Source organism: Coffea arabica, chromosome 10c (genome assembly GCF_036785885.1).
Source record: "Coffea arabica cultivar ET-39 chromosome 10c, Coffea Arabica ET-39 HiFi, whole genome shotgun sequence".
In the NCBI taxonomy this organism is placed as follows: domain Eukaryota; kingdom Viridiplantae; phylum Streptophyta; class Magnoliopsida; order Gentianales; family Rubiaceae; genus Coffea; species Coffea arabica.
Window position 1 is genome coordinate 6,087,771 of NC_092329.1, and position 22,863 is coordinate 6,110,633.

Here is a 22,863-nt window from a genome sequence, read left to right on the forward strand (position 1 = left end):
TATAATATTTTTTTTTTTTCTATCAAAATTCCTAAAAATAACAATCTAAACGGGTACTTAGTCGTAGCTAGCAATGCAATCTGATCGAAAGACAATTCTTTGTAAATTGGTGGTCGCTTTTGTTTTCATTCCTCCTACTCTGATCAAGTCTCTGTTAATAAATTTTATTAACAGATTTATGATAAGCACTCTTCATTGCTGTGCAATTGTTGTGTGAATGCCCGTCATGCCTCCATTTCATCCAAAACAGGAAGCAAAGAATTTCACATAACTAAATCATTGGCACTAATCGAATTATTTTGTCCTTTTGTGGTAGAAATTCCCTTTTTCACTAATTATCACGCAAAAGCAAAGTTTTAAATTTTTTTTTTTAAAAAAAGAAATCATTCTGCACCATCATCATTCTAGAAGAAAAAATTGTAATATAGCGAATAGTTAATATTTTGCTTACAAAATTTAATACTTCACTAATTTTCTCAAATAGTGATCACCTTTATTTATTTTTTTTGTCGAACAGTAAAGTTACACACAAATTAAATTAAAATTAGCCAAAACACTCCGAGAGGATGAACCTAAGGAGGAGGAGTTTTGTTTCGTCTAAATTATCGTGATGATATTAAAAATTTGGAAAACGAAATTTTTGTTCATCACAACGAGACACGTACACAAGTACTGGACCATCATACTACTACTGTATACGATATTATTATTATGTTAGTAGTATGAGCCGTTTTTAAGCACCACCGTATCATATATTCATATGTGGCTGGACCAGAAGAGAAGAGAAGTGGAGCTCTCGTGACTCGGGAGGCTTCCATTTCTCTGCACGCATGATTGATTGCTCAGAGATTAGATTAGCTTTGAATAGGGATGGGAGGAGGACATGACAACATGGGGTCGATGCAGTGTGTGGTCATATTGAGGAGAAATAAATTTATTTTGCCATATGATATCCATCAACCTCAGCTATCCTTTTCCAACGTGGACAAAGTCGAAAGACTTCATTGTGGTAGATGCCGGCTACGCTATACAAAGTAAAAGAAAAGAATATGTAAGCAGAGGAAAAGTCTTTTATAGATAAGATAAGCTCGGTGACACATCAAACCTGCCAAAGCATTATGGATGGAAATTTCCCTCTGCATGCGCCCTTTCTTTAACTACTGCTTCTTCTTCTTTCTTTCTTTCTCTAAAACTCAAAAAAAAGTCTTCATATCATCCATCCAGTGTCAACAGGTTATGCGACCTGTGGGATCAGAGCACCACATTGACATGGCCCCCCAATCACCTTGGTGAACGCCTGTAACTTTCGAGCTCGTGCCCTTTCAATTCTTTCTTTGGCTCCATCATTGATGGAAGCCTATGAAGCTGAGCTCTGCTACGCATGATAATAGTAGTAGTAGTAGTAAGTATAGTATAACTCCTGAATTCATTCACCCCGTGATCCAATTGCCTGGTCAAGCACTACCCCTTATCCAACCTCTGCTACAAAATTCGTACCTGATTTCGGTGCATTGAACGCGATGAATTAATGCTCAGTGGATAAAGATATGGCTGTGGCTTACTTTTAAGCTTCAGAATCTAGGAACCATATCAATTGGGTACGGACTGTTGTCAGTCAGTCACAACCGACCGTCCAGAAAGGGCTTATATATCATATATTATCAACAGAGGAAAATTGTTTAAAAGATAAGAAGGATCTAATAACGTCATGTAATTCTAACATAATTAATATATACATCAATCCATATGAATAATAGTTGAATATAACATTTTTATCCCTCTCTCACAAACCATATCCATTTGGTTCATTAATGCCAATTTTGCTTTGGCTTTTATTCTTTACCGATAAAAAGTTGGACAAGGTTCAGCCACTATAAATAAAGACCACCAAATAGGCTCATAGGATAGTAATTCAGGTCCGTTTGGATCAGTCATTTTTTTAAAAATAAAATTTTTAAATATAATACTATAATAATACATAAATATAAATAACTCAAAACATATCTCATTCATATAACATATCAAATATTTCAAAAACTATTTATAATAAAAAATTTTCATATACACTATTACAGTAAAATTTTTTAAAAACATCCCAAAAACAGCTAATCCAAACTGAGTCCTTCGATAGCAGGTTTTCGTTTGTCAAATTTTAGTTGGTTGTGGCGTGTGGCATACAGCCGACTTTGGTTTATTTATACACACATTGAATTGAATGCCCCTTAAAAAAAGTCTCATTTTCTATTTTCGTGGTCTTCCAGCACAAGAATTTTACACTGCTCTAGTATTATCTCAAGAGCGTTGGGTTAGTCCTATGTTTTTTTTTTTTTTTTGATCTAATGTGTAGACGCAGAAAGGTGGCACCTCAATTTTTAGGGTCATGATTACTACGTCACCTTCAATATCATTCACATTTGAGCCAATTGGAGGATCCTTTTTGTAATCATGTTCCCATACAGATGTCTATTCTGGACTTGACGAATGGATATGGATGCGGCAACCTGAAAAAGAGGGACCATGCTAATTAAAATTGTGTGTTTTTTTTTTTGGGGGGTGTGGGGTGGCTGCTGGGGTTTTGAAGGTAACTTCGATATGTTGCATCAGATTCTTCCATTAGCCTACAGTGAACTCCTCAATTGACGTTTCTTTTCACAAGGAAGGAAAGCACTACACATTTTGCAGTAGATGGAGATTCCCTGCAAAAAATTTGAAGGCTTTTTAGGCATGGTTTTCAGCTAGACAACGTGACCCGCAGTTGGATAGCAATCAGTATTGGTTGTTGCTCTATCATTTCTTGCAATGTTATTAATTGTCTGTGTTGAAGTAGTAATTTCTGAGGCCAACTTTTATTTTTTGCCCTTTTCGGGGGGCTGTTTATTGTCCTAATTTATCAACTTCGTCAGCAGTTGCATCATGGCTGTTCTTAAATGGTTGCTATTATCAACATCCACTCAGCGATTCCTTCTGTTTCCCTGTATTTTCACTGCAATAGTACTGTGCAGTATGTACAGAGAAATCCTTTACTTCACCTACAATAAAGCTTAAAGCTATTAAATGTGGAGATTGTACTTAAGTTTTTTGCTTTTCATGATATTGTTCTTCTAATCAAATAAAGCTTAAAGCAACTAGATGTGGAGATCGTACTTAAGTTTTTTGCTTTTCATGATATTGTTCTTTTAATCCAAAAATTAACTGAAAGGAATTAGAAGTTCTGAATTCAAATTTCCTTCTCTTCCCCAACTTCTTAAATATCACCCTTCTCTTGCTAGAAAAAATTTGACAAAATAAGGAGTGAAAGGACCGCAGCAAGTGAAGAAGCCAAGAATTGACAGTAGGTGGTAGATTGTAAAACAATTCGAGCCATGTTTTTATGTGGAAGCAAATAACTATATCCCATTAGAGGTGTCAAAATGGATGACTTGAGCGAGTTTGGATGGGTGGATTAACCTATTTAAATAAATGAGAATAAATGGATATGTATAATATACCAAATTACTCATTTATGAGTCACTTAAAATTCTACTCTTTTTCTATTTTTTTGCATGTTATTTGACAAAAAATAATGGTATTTTATTATTATTAGATTGGTAAGAAATTCAAATGTATTTGTTTAACACTCACTAAAAATTGAAGTTAAATGTATAAGTATTTATAAATTGGTATAAATGAATGAGTTGATTCAACTCACCATCCATCAATTAAATGAGTTTAGTTGAATACTCATTTAGATCCATTTAAAATTAATCGGTGAATTTGAATGGGTTATTAGTGGGTGAGTTTGTGCGGATCAACATACATACATAATTGAGTCGTTATCAATACCTCTGCCTTGCCTAAATCATCCAATACAGTGAGTTGAATCTAGATACTTCGATGACCTTTTTCTAGGGTCTAGGATGAGAACAGTCTAGATTACTCCAACACAAGCTTGTGCTTTACAACGTCTATATTTGTTTGGACAGAGTATTATTTGAAATAATTATTGTTACACTTTTTGTGATATGATGTACATAAGATAAAAAGGTGATTAGTAATATAAAAATATGGGTTGAAAAATGTATTTATGATGCAAGCGAAATATTATTTGGAATAATGAGATATACAAACACACGATTTTCTGATAAAAAAAAAAAAGCAAGTCAATTTCTTTTAGTATTTCATTATCATAAAACATGAAATTTAATACTACGTGTAGAACTCTCAATAGAGAAAATAAGAAGAAAAAAAACACATAAATTGTAGCAAGCTTGGCACCACAAGGAAAAAAAAACAAGGAAAAAAAATGGCTATTCAGCTGTCACCACGTTGAAACGAAATATCCCATGTTATACCAGCAAATACATCCAAAATTCCAAGTTCACATTCACGCAACTATAAATAGCTCTCAAAAACTAAACCCAGACTTTGACCTGCACACAAGATAACATAACACTCGACTGTGATGATTTGCCAGCCCACCTTCTATTCATACCAACAGTATCCCGCATACGTTTTCTCCCCACTACCACTCATCAAGAAGACTCTCTCGCAATTCAAGAACTTGAAAGGAAAAAAGAATATAACTAAACTATAAAAAAAATCCCATCATCATGGTTCCCAGCCTCCTGGAGGCTTTGAACGTGCGAGTTGTGGGCTCTGGCGAAAGAATCCTGGTCTTAGCCCATGGCATCGGCACTGATCAGTCTGCCTGGCAGCGAATTCTGCCCTTCTTCTTGCCGAACTACAGGGTCATCCTCTATGACCTCGTCTGTGCTGGCAGCGTCAATCCTGATTACTTCGATTTCCGGCGTTACACCACTCTGGATGCCTACGTCGATGACCTCCTCCATATCCTCGATGCTCTTGGCGTCGATCGATGCGCTTATGTTGGCCACTCTGTCTCCGCCATGATCGGGATTCTAGCCTCCATTCGCCGCCCTGAACTGTTCTCTAAGCTCATCCTGATAGGTGCATCACCTAGGTAACCAAAAATGGACTGCTTCAATCCCGGTATTTGTTGTACTTTTACAAATTTAGTACCGTATATTTTAAGACTAGCCCACAAATGGAATCTTTGACCCTTTTTTTTTCCCCTTTGTTTTTGTGGTTTTTTTTTTTTTTTTTTTGGTTTCAATTATCAATTAAGTATATGAAAAGTAAAAACTGGATTGATTGGCTTTGGCTGAGGGAAGAATTAAAAGGGGTATGCCAATTGTGAATTGTAATGATGAATTTAAAGACTCTAGCACACTTTATGAGTTTATATTCTCCTGAAATGAGGCATCTGTCTAACCCCAGCTGGACAATGACCAATAATGTTGTCGTCCATTTTTTAGGTTCTTGAACGACAATGACTATCATGGTGGATTTGAGCAAGGAGAAATTGACAAATTGTTTTCGGCAATGGAGGCCAATTACGAGGCATGGGTCAACGGCTTCGCTCCACTAGCGGTGGGGGCCGATGTGCCGGCGGCTGTTCGAGAATTCAGTCGGACCTTGTTCAACATGAGGCCCGATATAACATTATTTGTGTCACGCCAAGTTTTTAACAGCGACTTAAGGGGAGTGCTAGGTTTTGTAAAAGTGCCCTGTAGCATAATTCAGACGGCTAAAGATTGTTCAGTACCAACATCGGTGGCGACTTATTTGAAGAATCACCTTGGCGGGCGGAGCACGGTGCACATGCTGAACTTAGAGGGCCACCTTCCCCACCTGAGTGCACCGGCTTTGTTGGCTCAGGAGCTCCTGCGAGCTCTGCCCCGGTGCTAATGGCTTTTCTGCTGGATGGCTAGGCCAGTCAGTCCCACTTTCTTTCTTCTTTTTTTTTTTTTTTTCCATGGATTGTGGAAAGGGGGAGGGGGAGGGGGCGGGGCCTGGGTGGGGTTGTGTGGGGAGTCTTGTACCAAATTCTCTAACGGCTTATTATGATGAAAAATTGGAGAATTGAATAAGTGGGCAGACGAGATGATGTTGAGACATGGCAAATAAATTCTGGACAAATTGCTTTTGAACTTTTGGATATACTCTTCTATTATTAGTATGATCTTTGCTTTGGATGGTTTTGCATCTTTCATTTTCTTTACTCTTGACTCTTGATGAGAGAAAGAAAGAGGACGAGATGAGGATAAGAATTTGCACGTGACCTTCACGTGATGACGTGTTTGTTTTCTGTCTTCCCTTGAATTTTTGGTGTTTTGCCCCTCCCTCACCTCCACGTTTTCTTGTTTTTTCTATTAACCCCATTTGGTTCAGTTAAAGAAAAGAAAGGGAAATGATGAAATGATATTTTGTGAATTTGTGTACCCTTCATCTCATCAGTTTTTCCAGATTTTGTTGTTGTTGTGTTGCACTCAGTCATGAATGCTTGATTAACAGTGACGTGTCAACAAGTTTCTCTCCTTGAAGTAACAGTCATGAATACTTGATTAACAAATTTCGAGTGTGTTTGAATTGCAAGTTTTCAAAGAAAAATTGCTACGTTTTTTCGTGGGCACATTTTTCAATCATTTTTTTACCTCAATTATATCAAATCGCTCAATTATATCAAATCGCTATAGTAATTTGCCTAAAAAAAATCTAAAAAAAAATGAAATCCGAACAAGGCCGAACTGAGAAGTTCATGGAAAACTTGTTTGCTTCATATGGGCTGCTCAAACTGAGGAGAAAAATACCAATTTTGGTTATGTGAAACAAGTAAACCAATGAAGTCAAATGATGAAGTAAATCTGAACAACATGATATGGTGGATTAGTAAAATTCAGTGAACAACAAATGAGAGCACCAATCCGAGACTTCCAATGTTCTGAAGATATAAATTTGTTGCAACACATTACACACAGGAAAGACAAAAGAATTTCTCTTAGGAAACCTTACCTTCGAGGTAATTGCATGTTCTAACTGTAAACACATTACAGTTTAGACATTTAAATGCCTTATACATTATTGTTGAAAACAAATGCCTCAAGTTGCTTTGCTTATGGGCAGCACATATGAAGAGATACCATACCACTGCTGAATTCGCGGATGATAAGTAGTAGTAGAGGAAGAAGACCCACGAGTATGAATGATCCAGAATATTGTCGTCCCCACCACTTGAAAGGCCTTGCCATGGATTCGCTGTCCCAGTCTCAGAATTGGCCTGTCACTGTTTCAAACAAACAGATTATTGGCTCTTTCCTATCTCACATTTCTGCTGTATGCAATTCTTTTGATAATCCCCACTGAAATTGTCTTTCTCTCTGTTTTTCCTTTCACAAATAATCAAAGCAATATGTATCTGCAAAGCTCAGGACAATCTGATTTTGGCACAAGTTTCAGCAAGCAGATATTGTTGTATCTCAATTAATTTGATAGTGAACCTCATGAAAACCAACTTCTGGGACGACATTATGGCATCAACTATTTAATCAAACCAATATGATCCGAATTCAGCAACATTCCTTAGCAAGGATTGTTGCAGTCATCTGAACATGCTCATACGCGGATTTACGCAGGCTGGTTTGGACTTTCATGAGTTTGACAAGAATTTGCAGCTATCCAACTGTTTTTGTCCATTCTCCTAGGGCTAATACAAAGCTTCCCAAAGCTTCGCTGCAAGATTTTGCTCTCTCCTATACTTTACTGCAAAGGCGGTGAGTTATAAGCTTCAACCATTTCAAATCAATCGAAAATTTGCTTATATATTAATTTTTGGATTAAGTTTTTATACACTATTAATGTAGATTTTTTTTTTATAATAGCAGTTGTTAATGTATGTCACTTATGTAAAAATTAAATTTGAAATTTGAAATTAAATTACATGACATATATTTATTGACAGTACATAAAAAATTTATTCTCGTTCTTTTCTCCACTATTCGAGAGTGACCTAAGCTTTTACAATAGGAATGGGAAGATAAAGAATTTCATGGTGCTCGTTGCTGTAGATGAGTAGATCATCGCCTGGGCACCACCCCTGCAGTTGGGCCAGCGCTGCATGAATGTTTTACAACTCTAAAATGGGCTCTACTCATTTGTTAGATGCTCATTTTAATTGCCACCTTCACTGCTTGAATGATTCTCTCTGGCTCATGTCTATGTTCTCAAAGCCCAAGCAAGAGTTCAAGGCCGAGCAACAAGGAAAAGCCCGTCTAGCATTTTTTTTATTATAGCCCATTGTATTTTGTTTCTAATCTTGTATTCCGAAATGATCTTGTCTTGTGTTTATACAGCTGTAAAAAAAAAGATAAGTAAAAAATAAAAAGGCTCCCCGTGGTAAATTTAATATACAGAAAAGTCTCCAATGGTTTCAAAATGTACAACAGGAGACCTCATACTTTGAACTAAATTGTAAAAGTGACGGAATCCGTTAAACTTAACGAAAATGGACGAAATGACAAAAATGCCCTAATATAATTAAGCAAAAGACAACTCAATAAAATCATTTGTTTTATTCTCTAGAGAAAGAAAATTGAGGGTTAAGGGGTAGAATAGGTATATTTGTTAAAAATTAGGTATAATTTTTTTTTAAAAGTTCCAATAAGTTATTTATGTTAAGTTTAACAGATTCCGTCACCTTTACAATTTAGTTTAAAGCATGATGTGTCGTGTTGTATGTTTTGAAACTACGGAGGCTTTTCTGTATATTAGGTTTATCACAGGAGATTTTTTTGTTCTTTACCAAAAAAAAAAAGAAAAGGAGATTACATTACACGTGCACTCAAAAGTAGTTTATATTTGTAATAGGGTGTTATTCTTTTCCCTTATCCGCCTAAGATTATAAAACTATTCTTGGCATCGTAGTAAGAGTGTGGCAATGTAATTGGCCTTGAAAGCCTCTTTTCTCACCGGAAAAAAACAAAAGGAAAAAGACGAGAGATCCCACTACAAGACCATTTCGTATTTGTGCTGATCTCACTAATGATGTTGAAACGAGAATATATCTACTATTTCATTGTTATTTTTAAAAAACGGAAGCCTTTACTTTTATATGTCAATACAAAGGGAAATGTGGATGTTTAGTGCTATTGAGTGGAAGAGTATCTCCGACAGTGACGGAGATACAGTGGGGCGCAATTGCCCCACTGATCCCATCAAAATATATGATTTATATAAGGGTTAATTACATTTTATCCCCTTAAAGAATACCTCATTTCTCAGGTTATGATATTTTTTTGAGAATAAAATGAGAAACTAGAAAGGAAAGAGGAAAATCCAAAATTAAAAGAATTGAAAGGTTAAAAAAATTGTATTTTAGGGAAGTGATTTGAATAGTTTTTTAATCACTTAAGGAGAAGATAGATCTTTGCAATTCCTCTTTTTTATTTTCAATCATTAAGGTGAAGATTTTTGTGAGAAAGAGGAAAAATTAAATAAAGAAAAAAGAGAAAAAGAAATAAAAAAAAGGAAAACAAGGTAAATGAAAAGTCAAAATAATGCAAGAGTAATTTTGTCCTAAAGGGGGTTAAGTAAGCAAAATTAAAGGTTAGGGGGTAAACTGAAAATGAGGTATTCTTTAAGGGGATAAAATGTAATTAACCCTTTATATAATACAAATTCATAGCTTTGCCCCTGTAATTACATGGTATTGTTCCCACTACCTTTCAATAAGATTTTTAGTGTACTTTTCTTAAATGTATTTAATAAATATTATTCTTTGTACCATTTCACTTCTCATGGTTGAACAAAGACTCAGCCTTACCTTTATTCTTCTTTTCCTTTTTTTTTTTTTAAAAAAAAAGAAAAATTGTCTCTCTACGCACAAATCCATTCAAGAAGTTGCCATCATTTTCATTTCTCTACGCATCGAAATTCACAAAACTGCCTAGTTCTCTCGTTATTTCACCTCTACAAATGAGGTAAATTTATTACGAATTTGATGGAAAAAGTGGCAAAACCATTCATTAGGGACTTAAGGTTTGAAAGTAGTATAATTTTTTTCTTAAGCACCGCTCCTGATCTCTGAAATTACTAGGATCAGTTTTACTTCACCAATAGGCTATTTTTAACATAAGATAAAAGAACAAAGCATTAGTAACTTAACACTAGTGATTTCTAATGTACAAGCGCCTGTTGATTGTAATAAACAGAGATAGTAATTATTTCAAATAATATTTCAAAAGTAATCTTTTGCTTCTTTGAATTGGAAAAAAAAAAAAAAAAAAGAAAGCAAGCGCTGTTGATTTCAGTTAATAGGTTCAATTAGTGTGTTTCCTTTAGATATTTTTGCATTCGGACAGGGTTCAACAAGAGGACCATTTCCACCCTTGTACGTTAGCAACATCTCGAGTTAGTCAGTCAATTGAAGCCACGAAAAATATGATGATGGTAAAAACGAAAAACAAAAAAAAAGGGGGAAAGAGATTAGCAGCCACCATCGTTGAAAATTACAGGAGACGAAAAATAATAGCCACCAAATGTTGATAGGTTGACTGAAAAAGATAGGTCAACCGGTCACCACTTACTTTTAATTTTTGATTTTGTAGCATGGGATTAACAAATTCGGAGGTTAGACATGTAAGAAGATAGCTGAGTTTGTCACGTTATCATCAATTTGACCCCCACGATGGTCACCGGAGCTCGTGAAGCCCCCCGGGAATTAGGACCTTTGTTGCTTTTTGACGTTTCCGTTTGAAAATTTCCAAGCCTTGTAAAATTGAGCCACTGACCATTTTAGCTGAGTTGGGCAGAACAGCTGGGTTGCTTGTGGGCAGTTTGGGGGCCTGATTCAGCTGTTTATGCAATTCTTTTTTCGGTTTTTAAACTAAAGATTTCTCATTCATGTGTGAAACTTGTCTTAGCACCCAAAATATGAGGTGACAATTTTTCAGGCATTTTTTTTTTTTCAGATGGAGAAACCAAATGGGGCAGCGAGGGAAGTCGAACTTATCTTCCTTCCTTCAAGCGTTGTCGAATTGCCACTATAGTCCGAGGCAAGGTTGTGTTTGGATTGTAATTTTTTATAATTTTTATAGAAAATATATTGTAGCATTTTGATATATATGAGATAAAATGATGATTGAAAAATGTACTCACGGAAAACGTAGAAATTTTTTGATAGAAAATTCGTTTATGAGAAATCTTTAGTCCTCCGTCTCTACTGCCAAAACACAAACAAGATAAGTTGTGTAGAATAGTCGTTTACTGTACTTGCCTTTTTGGAGAGTCTTCATCATACTTGAAACATCACGCAATGTAAACAATTTTTGTTGCTTTTTGAACTCTCAATTTTTACCATTATAATGAAAGGACAAAGTCTTATTATTGTTGTAAATACTTTAGTGTAACCATACATAAGTGGTATCAACCAAAAAAAAATGTACGTAAGTTTTGTTGATAGTCAATGCAACCATCCAAATTACTAATAAATAACTACTACACTATAGAAGATCATTTTAGTATTTTTAGCACTTTTTATTATGTGATATGTGTATAATAAGAAGGGCAAAAAATCTTAACGACCACTAAACTATTAATCGGATCATATTTTGGTCATCAAACTATTTTTCGTCAATAATTAGCCACTAAACCAATTAATTAGTAAACTCGTGACCATTTGGTTAATTATTGCTCTTAATATGTGAAATTAGCAGTACACGTGACGTGACAAAGTGCGAGGACAATTTTGTCCAGCAACTACGCGATCCTATTTCACAGATTAACTGCTAATTTTACAAATTAAGAGCAATTATCGACCAAATGATCACAGGTTTACTGTTTAAATTGTTTAGTGACTAATTATTGATGAAAAATAGTTTGCTGGCCAAAACATGATCCGATCAATAGTGTAGTGACCGTTGACGTTTTTTGTCCCAAATAAGAATGTGGTTGACAGAATATGAAAGTTTTACAAAACATGTAAGATATGACAATTTTCTTTTTGATTAAAAATGGGTTATCTAAACAAATTTATAAGTGAGTTGGGTAGTTAAGTCCCCAAGTTTGCCTCAAGAGTTGCCGGCTTTTGGGGTTAAATTTGGGATTAGGTTTAACTAACTAATTTTAAAAGTCTGGAAAAAAAAGACAAAAACGCAGGGGAGGTATCTGGGGTAAGTGGGTTCTTCTTTAAGACCTAGTAGAGGCTTCCCTACTAACTTTCCCATAGTCCCACATCGTTTCTTTGGGGTTGGGGGATTGGGTAGTTAAGTCCCCAAATTTGCCTCAAGAGTTGCCAGCTTTTGAGGTTAAATTTGGGATTAGGTTTAACTAACTAATTTCAAAAGCCTGGAAAAAAAAATCTATAATTTTTTGCTTTAGTAATAATTTTTTTTTTTGGTGAAATCAATTCATTAAAGAATTTTCTTTTAATATTTACAAATTGTGCATAGCCTGGTTTGCCCACCATAGCACTAGTCTACTACAATTGAAGTTTGAAGGGACAAGTTGTTGCATCAATTCTTCTATTTAAACTCATTTTCCGTCACGTTTGATGCTGTATGACGAATATATGCACGAGACACTTCAAAACACAAGAAGATGGAAATTTTGAGAGAAGAATTTACTGTAATTTCAACATTATTAATTTTCGCTGTTTACCGCGTTTTTTGGCGTATATTTTGCTAGAAAATGAGCAAAGGAGCAGTAGCGATACTTAGAAGAAAGCTACCTCTTCTCAAAGCCTGAAAAATTGAAACCACCACAATAATTTGGCATCTGGACTCTGGAGAATATATACGTGAAATTGGAAGCTGCATAACAAACGATGCTTCAGAATGTTCAGATCCGATGTCAATTTTTCCCACTGACATTCACATCTGTGTACCAAAATAGACTGCTCGAATTAACTAAGAAAGAACGTACATTTGGCAGAAATAGATCCGATTTAAGAGGGAGTCGTGAAGAACCATACCAAGTGTTCTTTGTTTTGTCAATTGAATCGTAGCAGCCCTGCCAAGTGTAGCAAAACAAGTGAAGGTAAGTGATAGGATTCTCTTTTCTACTTTTAGGGTTTTTGACTTCAATCAAGGGAACGTTGGAAAATTTTGTTTATGGCCACATATATGTTCTGTTGCGAGCGAAAGGAAATGAGTTCTTGATCACGTTCTCCTTTATCATCTCTCATCCACGCTTTTTCTTTTTTCTTTTCCTTTGCACTGCTAAAAAACATTAGAAAAGAAGGAAGAAATATGATGGCTTTGCTCTTTTTAGTCTTGCAGATTTTCAAAATTCCTTTGTTGCAAACTTTCTTCTTCCATCCCCAACCCTACAAAAAGTCATAATTCGGTGCTATTTCTCGTCCATGGATTTGCATATTCAAAATGGACCACAACAAGCCAACACCTGGCCTTATTCTTCAAAACCTATCACGTGCACGAACAACGCCGATTAAATACACAAAAATTTATAACAGTAAGTTATAGTAAAATTTTATATAAACTCTCAAAAAACACGTCATAGGTTAATAATAACTAATGATCCCATGCTCAAAAGAAGATCTGTGGAAATATATGATTGATCGTTCAAATATTATTGAAAATTTGCATGAAGTAGTAGAGTACATTAAAATCGTAATATATGCCATAGAAATCCTTTAGCCAACATCTATGATGAGCCGTATCAGAGCAAATCCCAGACCTTTCGCCAACAAATTTACGGTGTACCGGCCTGGATGACAAGTAAGTCGTTGATTGTTGCCATTGAAACGTACTAATTGGCACATGAAACATGTGGGCAAGAAATTAACTGTTGATGTGTAAGAATGTCTCGCTCCAATTATTTTAAGCAATTCCCGTACGTGGACGATTCAACAATTGTAGCTGTCACCTTTGGCGATTAGTTTGGCAAACAATTGATTCTGCTGTTGGTACTCGCTTATCCCACGTCTTCTTGAATATTTTCTCAGTTAAAATAATTGAAGTACTAATTATAGCACTCCACTAATCTCACCTTTGTTTTGACATTATTGTAGTTCAATTTGGTTGGATCGCGGATGCTTCTTCTTGGTCTTGTTTTAATCAGAGGCCCCGTTTGGAAGGCTAGTACATGTTTTTTGTCTCGAAAAAGTTTAATAGATTTTCCAAGGACAATGAATGCATCGATGCCTTTTTTTTTTTTTTTTTTTTTTTTTTTTGTACAAGGGATCAATGCAAATGCTGCTTTTATTGCAAGAAGGCTATCTTTTGTCCATCTCTAAAATTGACCATACGAATGATTCTCGGATCCATCTTTTGGGCCCTCTGTTAGCAGATGTAAGGCGCCGTGTTGGATTAGACGTTTTTCCTGAAGATGAATGTTATGGCATAAATCCCGGCTGAGTTTTCGTTTGGATTGATTATTTTTTCAAAAATAAAATTTTTAAATATAATGTTATAATAATATATAAATAAAAAATAACTCAACAAACGTTTCATTCATATAATATATCAAATATTTTTAAAAATATTTATAGTAAAAGTTTTCATATACACTGTTACTTAACAGTAAAATTTTTCAAAAACATCCCAAAGAACGGCTAATCCAAACGGAGCAATAAAAATTACAGTTCGGTTCACACAGGCAGTCCAAATTTATTCTATTTCAAAAGTTAAAGCTAAAAAAAAAGGGGTTAAAACAGATACCCACTAGTGCTTATGTAGCAAACGTGTCTAATTGGCGATAATTCCGGTGGAGCCATAGATGGAGAAAAAGGGCATCTCTATATCTTAAAAGAGATTTGTGGGTATTCTCAAGCCACTAGGCAATTCTTCATTTGCACATTTACTTACTGAGAATAAAGATTCCTGGAGGGAAAAATGAAGATTTATAATGACTTCCGTTAGCTCTCGTGTTTATTGGATGGTTAGACTTCGATAGTTTGTGCCTCCATTGGAAGCAAGAGGAGAGATGATCATGATTACTTGTTTGTGACGTCTACAGAGATCAGCAGTTCCATAAATACGTCACTCCGAATGTCACTACTGCTTACCCAGTAATTGCTATTAGAACGTAGTTTTTTACAAAAATTTTTACGTTTTTTTATAAATATATTTTTTAATTATTATTTTATTTTATATATATCAAAGTTTTTTAATAAATATTTTTTATAAAAACAACATCAAAACTTGTTAATTACTCTGAATAAATATGTCACTCTGAATGTTGCTGATGAGCGTTAACATTAAAAATGTTCAACAAACCAATTTTTCTATTCACATGCCCCATATGCACCATAGAAGGGGATTGCAATTTTTGGAAATTTTTTTTTTTGAAATTTAGGATAATATTCTTCCTATAATTTTTTAATTACTTTTCAACCTCATGCACGTCACATTTTCCCAAAGTGTTACCGCGTTAATCTTCTGAAAAACGCTCAAAAAAAAATAATTCTTCAATTCTTTATATCCATTGGTACACCACAAGTTCAATTAATTCTTCATTTAATAAGAAGAAGAAAAAAAAAAATAAAACAAATAAAAAGAAGAAATTTCAAGTGACAAATGTCTTCCAGAACCAGAAGGTGGCAGAATTCGCATCTTTTCAAGATATAAAGTCAAAAGTGAAAAACTTCGATAGCACACACAACTAAGCACAACCAACCACGGAATACCCACAGACCAAAGCCTCCTCAACTTCACCCAAATCCAAAAAGCTCTTTTCTCCGAAGGCCAAAACTGCCTCAAAATACAAAAAAAAAAAAAAAAAAAAAAAAAAAAAAACCCCAAACCAAGCAACCGATGTGATGATGATTAGTTTTCACCAATTTACATTATGAAGTTTTCATTTACAATTGACCGCTTATATACAGTTTGATCTTACTCCTTTTTCCCATCTATTTTCTTTTTCATCATCAGACTAAAATATCTCAGAACTAGTGCCGTGGTACGTACTAGTATTTCTTTTCTTTTCTTTTCTTTTCAAGCCCCCTTTGCAACCACCGCTAACCGATAAGCCTACGATGAGACGGTGGCATGGCCTCCCCATGTGGCATGTTGTAGACATGATGCAGCAGCTACTAAGCAACTGACACATCAGAAGACGCCCTGGCAGTGGCAGCAGGAGCAGCAGCGGCGTTGCCGGATCTCGGTTGCCGTAGGAGCCCAATCAGCATCTCCGCCTGCCACCAAATCAACCATATGCCCCACAAACGACAAAACAATAATGTCACGATATTAAAACAACATGCACATAAACATAATAATAATAATACATACAGTAATAATCAATGAAGGAAGTTTGTAAATTGAATGGCTAATAATTCCATCTGTCAAATGCTAATTATGCTGCTGAAAGAAATTACTACTACTGCCATTCACTCACTCTGGGTATTATCTTTTCCAAATCCAACGAACACGAAAAAGAGAACAATTCGCCGATTTCCTCCTTGTCATTTCACAAGACTTGTATTCTAATCCACCATGTTTAAGTCAATCGCCAAAGTCACATTTATTATTATTGCATTCCCCATAAAGGAATGGCTTGCTCCCACCAAATTTTACTCTTCTTAGTAGGGAAAGATCGTCATCTTTTTGTTCCTCCACTTCATTTCTTAGCCTACCTTCCTTCCTATTCATTAGACGGCTGCTTAACTTTCAATACAAGAAAATCTTCTCCTTAATCATGTTTCATCTTTGATTAATTACTACATTTACTATCCCTCAATTAAAGTATCTTCCCACTAACTTAACTAACGTCATGATTAAAGTAAGACTACATATTCCACCAAACTACCAAATTTTTAACTACATAAATTAAGCAGCCACGTTTTCCTCCCACTTGTCGCCACCGACCAACCCAAAAAAAAAAGAGAAAAAAAAAATCTTTTTTTCCTTCATGGCAAAAAGCAAATTTTTTTTTTACCCAAAGAAGAACTTTCATGGCAGGAGTTTGCAAAATAATGATAATGACGTGGCAGAAACTAGAGGTGAAACAGTTGCAAAAATTCTTTTTTTCAAATTACCTTCTGTTTAGCCCGACTAGTTCCGGTCTGAGACAGAGCGACCAGAGGAGGAATGGCTCCTTCCCGCGCCACCAAAGTCCGGTAACTCAGGCCGTCTTCACACAGCTGCAATAGTATAGCCACCGCAATCTCCTTCTGCCGTTGAGTCCCAACTTCCACAATCTCCACCAGCACCGGAATCCCACCTTCGTCCACTAGCGCCGCCCTGGCCTCCGCCACCGATACCAGCAAGCTCAAAACAAACGCTGACTTGTCCACCATGTTCGACTGAAAGTCCGCCATCAATTCCACCAACGGCTTCATTATCCCAGCTTGAACAGCCCTCACCTTGTTATCTTTCACCGAACACAACGAATAAAGCGCCGTCGATGCATCCTTTTTCCCCCGAAAATTCCCATTTTCTAGAAGATTCACTAGCGGCGGTATCGCCCCCGACCTCCCGATAGCGGCTTTATTCGAATCAACTTGCGACAGTCTTAGTAAAGCACAAGCGGCGTTTTCTTTGGCCGCGGCGTTTCCCACTTTCAAAGCTCTAATCAGCGGCTTTATGGCACCGGCGGCCGCTATAACTTCCTTATTTTCGTCGTAGAGCGAGAGGTTAAGAATTGCAGTGACGCCGTACTCATGCAGCTGAGAGTCGGTGGAGGAAGAAATGATATCAATCAATGGTCTGATGGCGCCAGCCTCGGCAATCTTAATTCGATTCTCGGGTTTGTTTTTGGCGAGGAGTCTGAGCTCCAAGGCGGCTTGTTTTTGGTCTTCAGGGGAGGGAGAATTAAGATCGGAGACGAGCTGGCGGATCAGTTCGTCAGAGGAGTAGTTGTTGTTTTCGGAGGAGGCGCAAGCGATAAGTAGACGTCGGCTCTGGGAAGAAGCGGTGGGGAATTCGCCGGATCTGTCGCTGTTGCAGTCGCTGAAAGCGGAGGAAGAACCATCGTGGATGCTGAGGCCGCTGAAGCTTCGCCCCATATAGGTAAAACTATTGGACTGGACCTCTGTTTCCATTTCTAGTGCAAAAAATGGGATTAGTACATCAAGAATTAGGTGGATGGAGCCTGGAGGGGAGGTGAAGACCGAAAACGACAGCGTTTGAGGTTGTACGGGCCCTTTTGAGGTAGTTACCTGTATAGGACCTAGCTATGAGTTGATCATAGCCATTTTCATGGAGCTAGCCAGCAAGTGGGTGTGGAGTTCGGGGGGAGTGGGGAGTTCAATAATAGGCGAAGGCAGGGGAAGAAAAGAATATGAATAATATGGTGAGTGGGTTTTGTTTTTGTGGGGATGGGATTGGGGTGGGGCTGATGTTGGGGTTTGTTTGGAAGGGGGATGCTTTCCGGGGGACAGAGGTGGTATTGGCCTTTTTTTTTTTTTTTTTTTTTGACGGTTAGAGGGTGGGAGGGAACACTTGGGATTCTCGGTGACATGTTTTCTATGCCAACTCAATGCCACCAATAGTGTTGCGCCAAGTGTCATGTTATTATTTACACTTTAATTTTCTAATAATTCAGCTTGGCTTGGTTTAACACAAGTGTAAATAATAACATGACACTTGGCGCAACACTATTGGTGGCATTGGGTTGGCATAGAAAACATGTCACCGAGGATCCCAAGTGGGGAAAGAGGACACGTGCAGAAGCGTAGAGAAGAGCACGTGTGAAGATTTCCAGAGTCTGTCTTGTTTTCTTTTCACGCGTGCATGGAAAGAAGGTTCGTTATTCGATGGTTGCTTTGGGAAAGTCTCTCCCAACATCCCAGTCCCAGTTCCCCCCGCCCTCCGTCCCAGGTCTCTCTTGTTTTCTTTAGTTTGCTTTTAGTTTTCTGCCTTCTCTCGTCTCTCAGGTTCATTAGATTTTCTTTTTCTTTTCTTTTCCCTGTCGATTGGATTGGTAAAGCTGCTCATCATTCAACTACTTCATCATGGATATACAACGTAAAACATGAATAAACGTAGGGGGTTTTAGATGGATTACTGTGGGAATTATTTGATTAAAAAAAATTAGATTGAACATTTTAGACGTTTATCTCTCGTCATTACTCGATAATGACTTGGGTTTCAAATTAATTGATTCATTACTAGATTGAAATAAATCCGTTGTGATTCGAAACTAAAAAGTGTAAAGGAGACCCTAGTGGGGGTTTATGATTCGAATTCCAACTTTACTTGCGTTTTGAAATTGATTAGCGAATTAATATGAAATTGACTTGATGACAAAAATAACACACTACTAACGGTTTAGATTTCGATCTAGACTCAAAACTTCGACTCAATGAGAGTAAAACAAAAAATACACACAAAAGCATCAAATTGTTTAACTTTTATTCAATTTTTTCTTGCTTGTACGGGCTAAAAACTTTGTTTGGATTGCATTTTTCTGAATTTTTTTTTAGAAAAAAATACTGTAGCGATTTGATACATGTGATATAAAAAAATGATTGAAAAATATATTTACGAGGAACAGAGCAATTTTTCTTTTGACTATCCAAACAGGGCCTTATTAGACGTAGTTCAAGTTCGAAGAAGAATTCAAACTAGACTTGTACAAAATATTATGGCGTTCATTTCACTTAGATTTGTCCGTGGGCATACTTTTCGCGGTACAGATTTCAAATCTCTTGTTTCAACTATTACAAATGTCAAATCCCTTATTTTAAATGGCTTAACAATTCAAGTGAGAAGAAGTATGAGCTTATAGATTTGACAACAAATTATTTAATCCAAAAAGCGACTATTTTCGAATATTCAATTTAGCCAAGGTAGTGTCAGATGTACTTATAAAATTCTATAGTATTTGACGGAGTGGTTGAAGTCTGTTTGAGATGCAAACTCAACTTTTTATTCGTTCCAAAAATTCAAAAGTTGAATAGGTGAATTTACACATTTAATTTGAACGTGTAAAATTACAAGTTTAGCTAGAGTTACACATAGATGAATTTACATATACCTAATTCTTCACTCGGGTAATTATCTTCAAAAACTAGTTAGTTGTTAAATTGCCATCGCAGAGTAGAGGGAAGAAGCTGCATGCTTTTCTGGGAGGGATGTTTAAATTTCTTGCTAGTTTATGTGCCACGAAAATTATCGAAAAACAGTTGGAGTGACCGATCGAAAACTGGTATTGCTAATGCAAAAGTTGACATCTTGCCCATAAAACAGTTTACATCTTCAACTATTGACTTTTGTCTCGCAAATTAGGCTGCTCTTTTAAGAACTCAAGAGTCAACTATTTCTAGAGCATATAGAAGAGGGGTACATAAATACCACGGTGTCACCTTAAGAAAAAAAATAGAAAATAAAAAACCGTGAGTTTCCAACCGGTGGTTGCAAACTCAAAAAATTGTCCGGCGATATTTTGCGAGTCAGGACGAGGGGTAGTTTTCTATTCCATCCGTTCCAATTATTTAGCCGTGTTTTGGGAATCCAACTTTTTAAGAATAGTAATTTAATTGTGATTTTTGTGTTTTTTTTTTTTTCAATTTTAATCCCACAAATTCAAATTTTAAATTTGAATGGTAACATGTATATGATTAGAAAAAAGGGTTATATTGGAAAGAGAGACTAAAACATATTTTAACTTTTTCAACATGACAAATGTTTTGGGACGTTCCAAAATAAAAAAGTATGACATTTTCAATGGCACAGAGGAAATATTTGGGATCTCTTGTCACAGTAGTATCAATGAAGATGCACAACTGTATTATATAGCCAACTATGTGTTTGTTATATGATCCACTTCGTCCTATTTCATTTTCATATTAGTATATACTTACTACTTAATAGTTAATCGTTATACATTTGAAAACGGTGGTACACTCAAGTTTGTTTTCATAAATGCAATTCCTCAAATATTCTTCCTCGAAACTGAATAAAACGATACACTATGAATTTGAATGGTTCAAAAACGTTTAATTGACTACAACAACTCACTTCGTTTCAATAACGTGTGATTCTAATTAAAGAAATAAATGACCATTTAGAGGGGGAAAAAAAAAAAAAAAAGGGGAACGAACAACGCATTCAACACCAAACAAATCCACATCGAAAGCGCTTCCTTCAAAAAAGGCCAAAGTTGCTTTCCTTGTATGGGTATATTTTTCCATAGGAAGCCATCTCAATCTGATGATGATATCATTTAAATTCTCCGTGTGAGGACCTGGTAAGAAGTAAACGGCTGTGGAAGACGAGAAGCAAAAAAAAGGAAACATTAGCTACCAACATTGAAAATTGTTGTACTTGGAAGATAACCGAAAGTTCAAAACAGCTCCGGTGCAAGTTCTTGATCAATTCTTCGTTTTTTCAGCTATTGACATCAACATCTCTGGTAGACTCTTCTGTGTGATTGAAGAGCCTGACAAGTCTTCGGAAGTTAGAGCTACGGAACGGATACGCTACAATGCATGAGATCAGTTTGAGGGAGCCACAGCAACTCAACCAACTTGGGAATAAAACTAGTGGTGCTGCCATGATCATGATCTGCATAATTATTTTCTGTTTATTAAATGTGCATGGTGCCATTAAGATGCTTTTATTATGGAACTGTCTAGTCAAACGTCATTGACAAAATCACCTCCCACAAACCTTACAATTTTCTCCAACCTCATTGATTGGTTTTGCCCGCAAGTGAAACTTTTAAGCACGGTTTGAGTGAGATTTTTGTACGGATGATACAAAATTAAAGAATTTTTCTGGATTTAGGCACGGTTTGGAAAATTGCTGTCCAAACAAGGCCTTAGTTAACTTTTAATTTCTCTAAAATATCCTTATTTAATGTATTTTGTGATATATATAATCTACTTTATTTAATAGAGTTGACTTTCGATAAATAATTGCTTTGGTTCATGCATTGAATGGTGCAATTTTTCATCAATATTGTTATAATAATTTATGTAAAGGTATAATGATTAATCATCCTCGTAAGGGTATTTTACCAAAACAGTATATTGGATTTACTCTTTCAACAAAATTAACTAATTTTTCTTAAACTGTATGGGAGTAACAAAACGTGTCTCGAATGTTGCAAAATTTTAATAGATAAACAACAAGAAAATTTCTTCAGGTTCTTTTGCTTTTCTTTTTTTTAGGTATTATTACTGGTGAGGAAGGAAGTTATCAAGCAATCCTGTGAAGGGATTTTTTTTCCATTTAGACCACACTACAGCAAAAGCAATTAAACTTATGGGGTTATAATAACCCATGCTGCTTTTAATGGGGTTTTGTTCACACTTGTCAAATAAAGATATCAAAACGTGGGAGCTGAAAATTGTAGGCATTGCATTTTGCTTTTTCCATTTTTCTTTTTTGGGCTTCTCTTAATCGGGCTGCTTAATTTAATTATATTCATCCTTAATTTAATTATATTCATCCTGTTCTAGTGGGCACAATTCGCAAAAGATAAGCCACAAGGGATTTTAAAATAAGAAAACTTTTTACCGCAAATAAATTATTTGCGGACCTAACAGTGGAAACACACAATTGATGGCATTCGAAGCTTTTGAATGGACGACTAAATTCCTTTTGGATTGAAAATTTCAAGTGAGCCCAACTACCATCTCTGAGAAAGGTGGGCAACCGTCAATTTCCAGATACCTCAGCCCATACTTCTATTTTCTTTCTCATTTTTTTAGTGCCCTTTTTCTTTTTTAGTTTTGGTCTAGTTCCCTTTTTTTTTTTGGTGGTTGGGGGGTGGTGTTGGTGGGGCGTAGGGGTGCAGAATGTTATCTAGAGTTAAATATACTTCAAGGCTCTTTTTTTTTTTTTTTTCCATACTATTTCTTCTTAATTTACATTAATGGCTTGGACCCTGAATCAGAAATCGCATGCCAAAATAATCAAACTATTTGTTTGGAATGCACATAATTTGTACCTTATTTACACACATTGATTTATTTGTATCATCAAAATATTTTTTAATTTTTTTTATTTTACATACATCACATTAAAAAAGTGCTATAATATTTTTTTTTTAAATAATCATTTCAAATAACCTCCTATACAAACACACTAAAGACTCTCATGAACCTGGCGGCGTTCATAT

General features: G+C 35.8%; 2 protein-coding genes and 1 long non-coding RNA gene across 3 annotated transcripts; 1 reads left to right on the top strand and 2 right to left on the bottom strand.

The window, feature by feature from the left end:
• Positions 1 to 435: 435 nt before the first annotated feature.
• Positions 436 to 1,689, bottom strand: LOC140016222 (uncharacterized). Its single transcript, XR_011822564.1, has 2 exons — positions 1,106 to 1,689; positions 436 to 1,025 (listed from the first exon to the last, which is right to left on the bottom strand). It is a non-coding gene; the product is annotated as an uncharacterized lncRNA (long non-coding RNA).
• A 2,717-nt stretch (positions 1,690 to 4,406) lies between these two features.
• Positions 4,407 to 5,990, top strand: LOC113713282 (probable strigolactone esterase DAD2). The gene is made up of 2 exons (XM_027236967.2): positions 4,407 to 4,960; positions 5,316 to 5,990. The coding sequence occupies exons 1-2, from the start codon at positions 4,590 to 4,592 to the stop codon at positions 5,746 to 5,748; spliced, it is 804 nt and encodes a 267-aa protein (XP_027092768.1). The 5' UTR covers positions 4,407 to 4,589; the 3' UTR covers positions 5,749 to 5,990.
• Positions 5,991 to 15,595: 9,605 nt separating this feature from the next.
• Positions 15,596 to 18,114, bottom strand: LOC113715068 (uncharacterized). Its single transcript, XM_027239220.2, has 2 exons — positions 16,832 to 18,114; positions 15,596 to 15,988 (listed from the first exon to the last, which is right to left on the bottom strand). The coding sequence occupies exons 1-2, from the start codon at positions 17,834 to 17,836 to the stop codon at positions 15,887 to 15,889; spliced, it is 1,107 nt and encodes a 368-aa protein (XP_027095021.1). The 5' UTR covers positions 17,837 to 18,114; the 3' UTR covers positions 15,596 to 15,886.
• Positions 18,115 to 22,863: the final 4,749 nt, after the last annotated feature.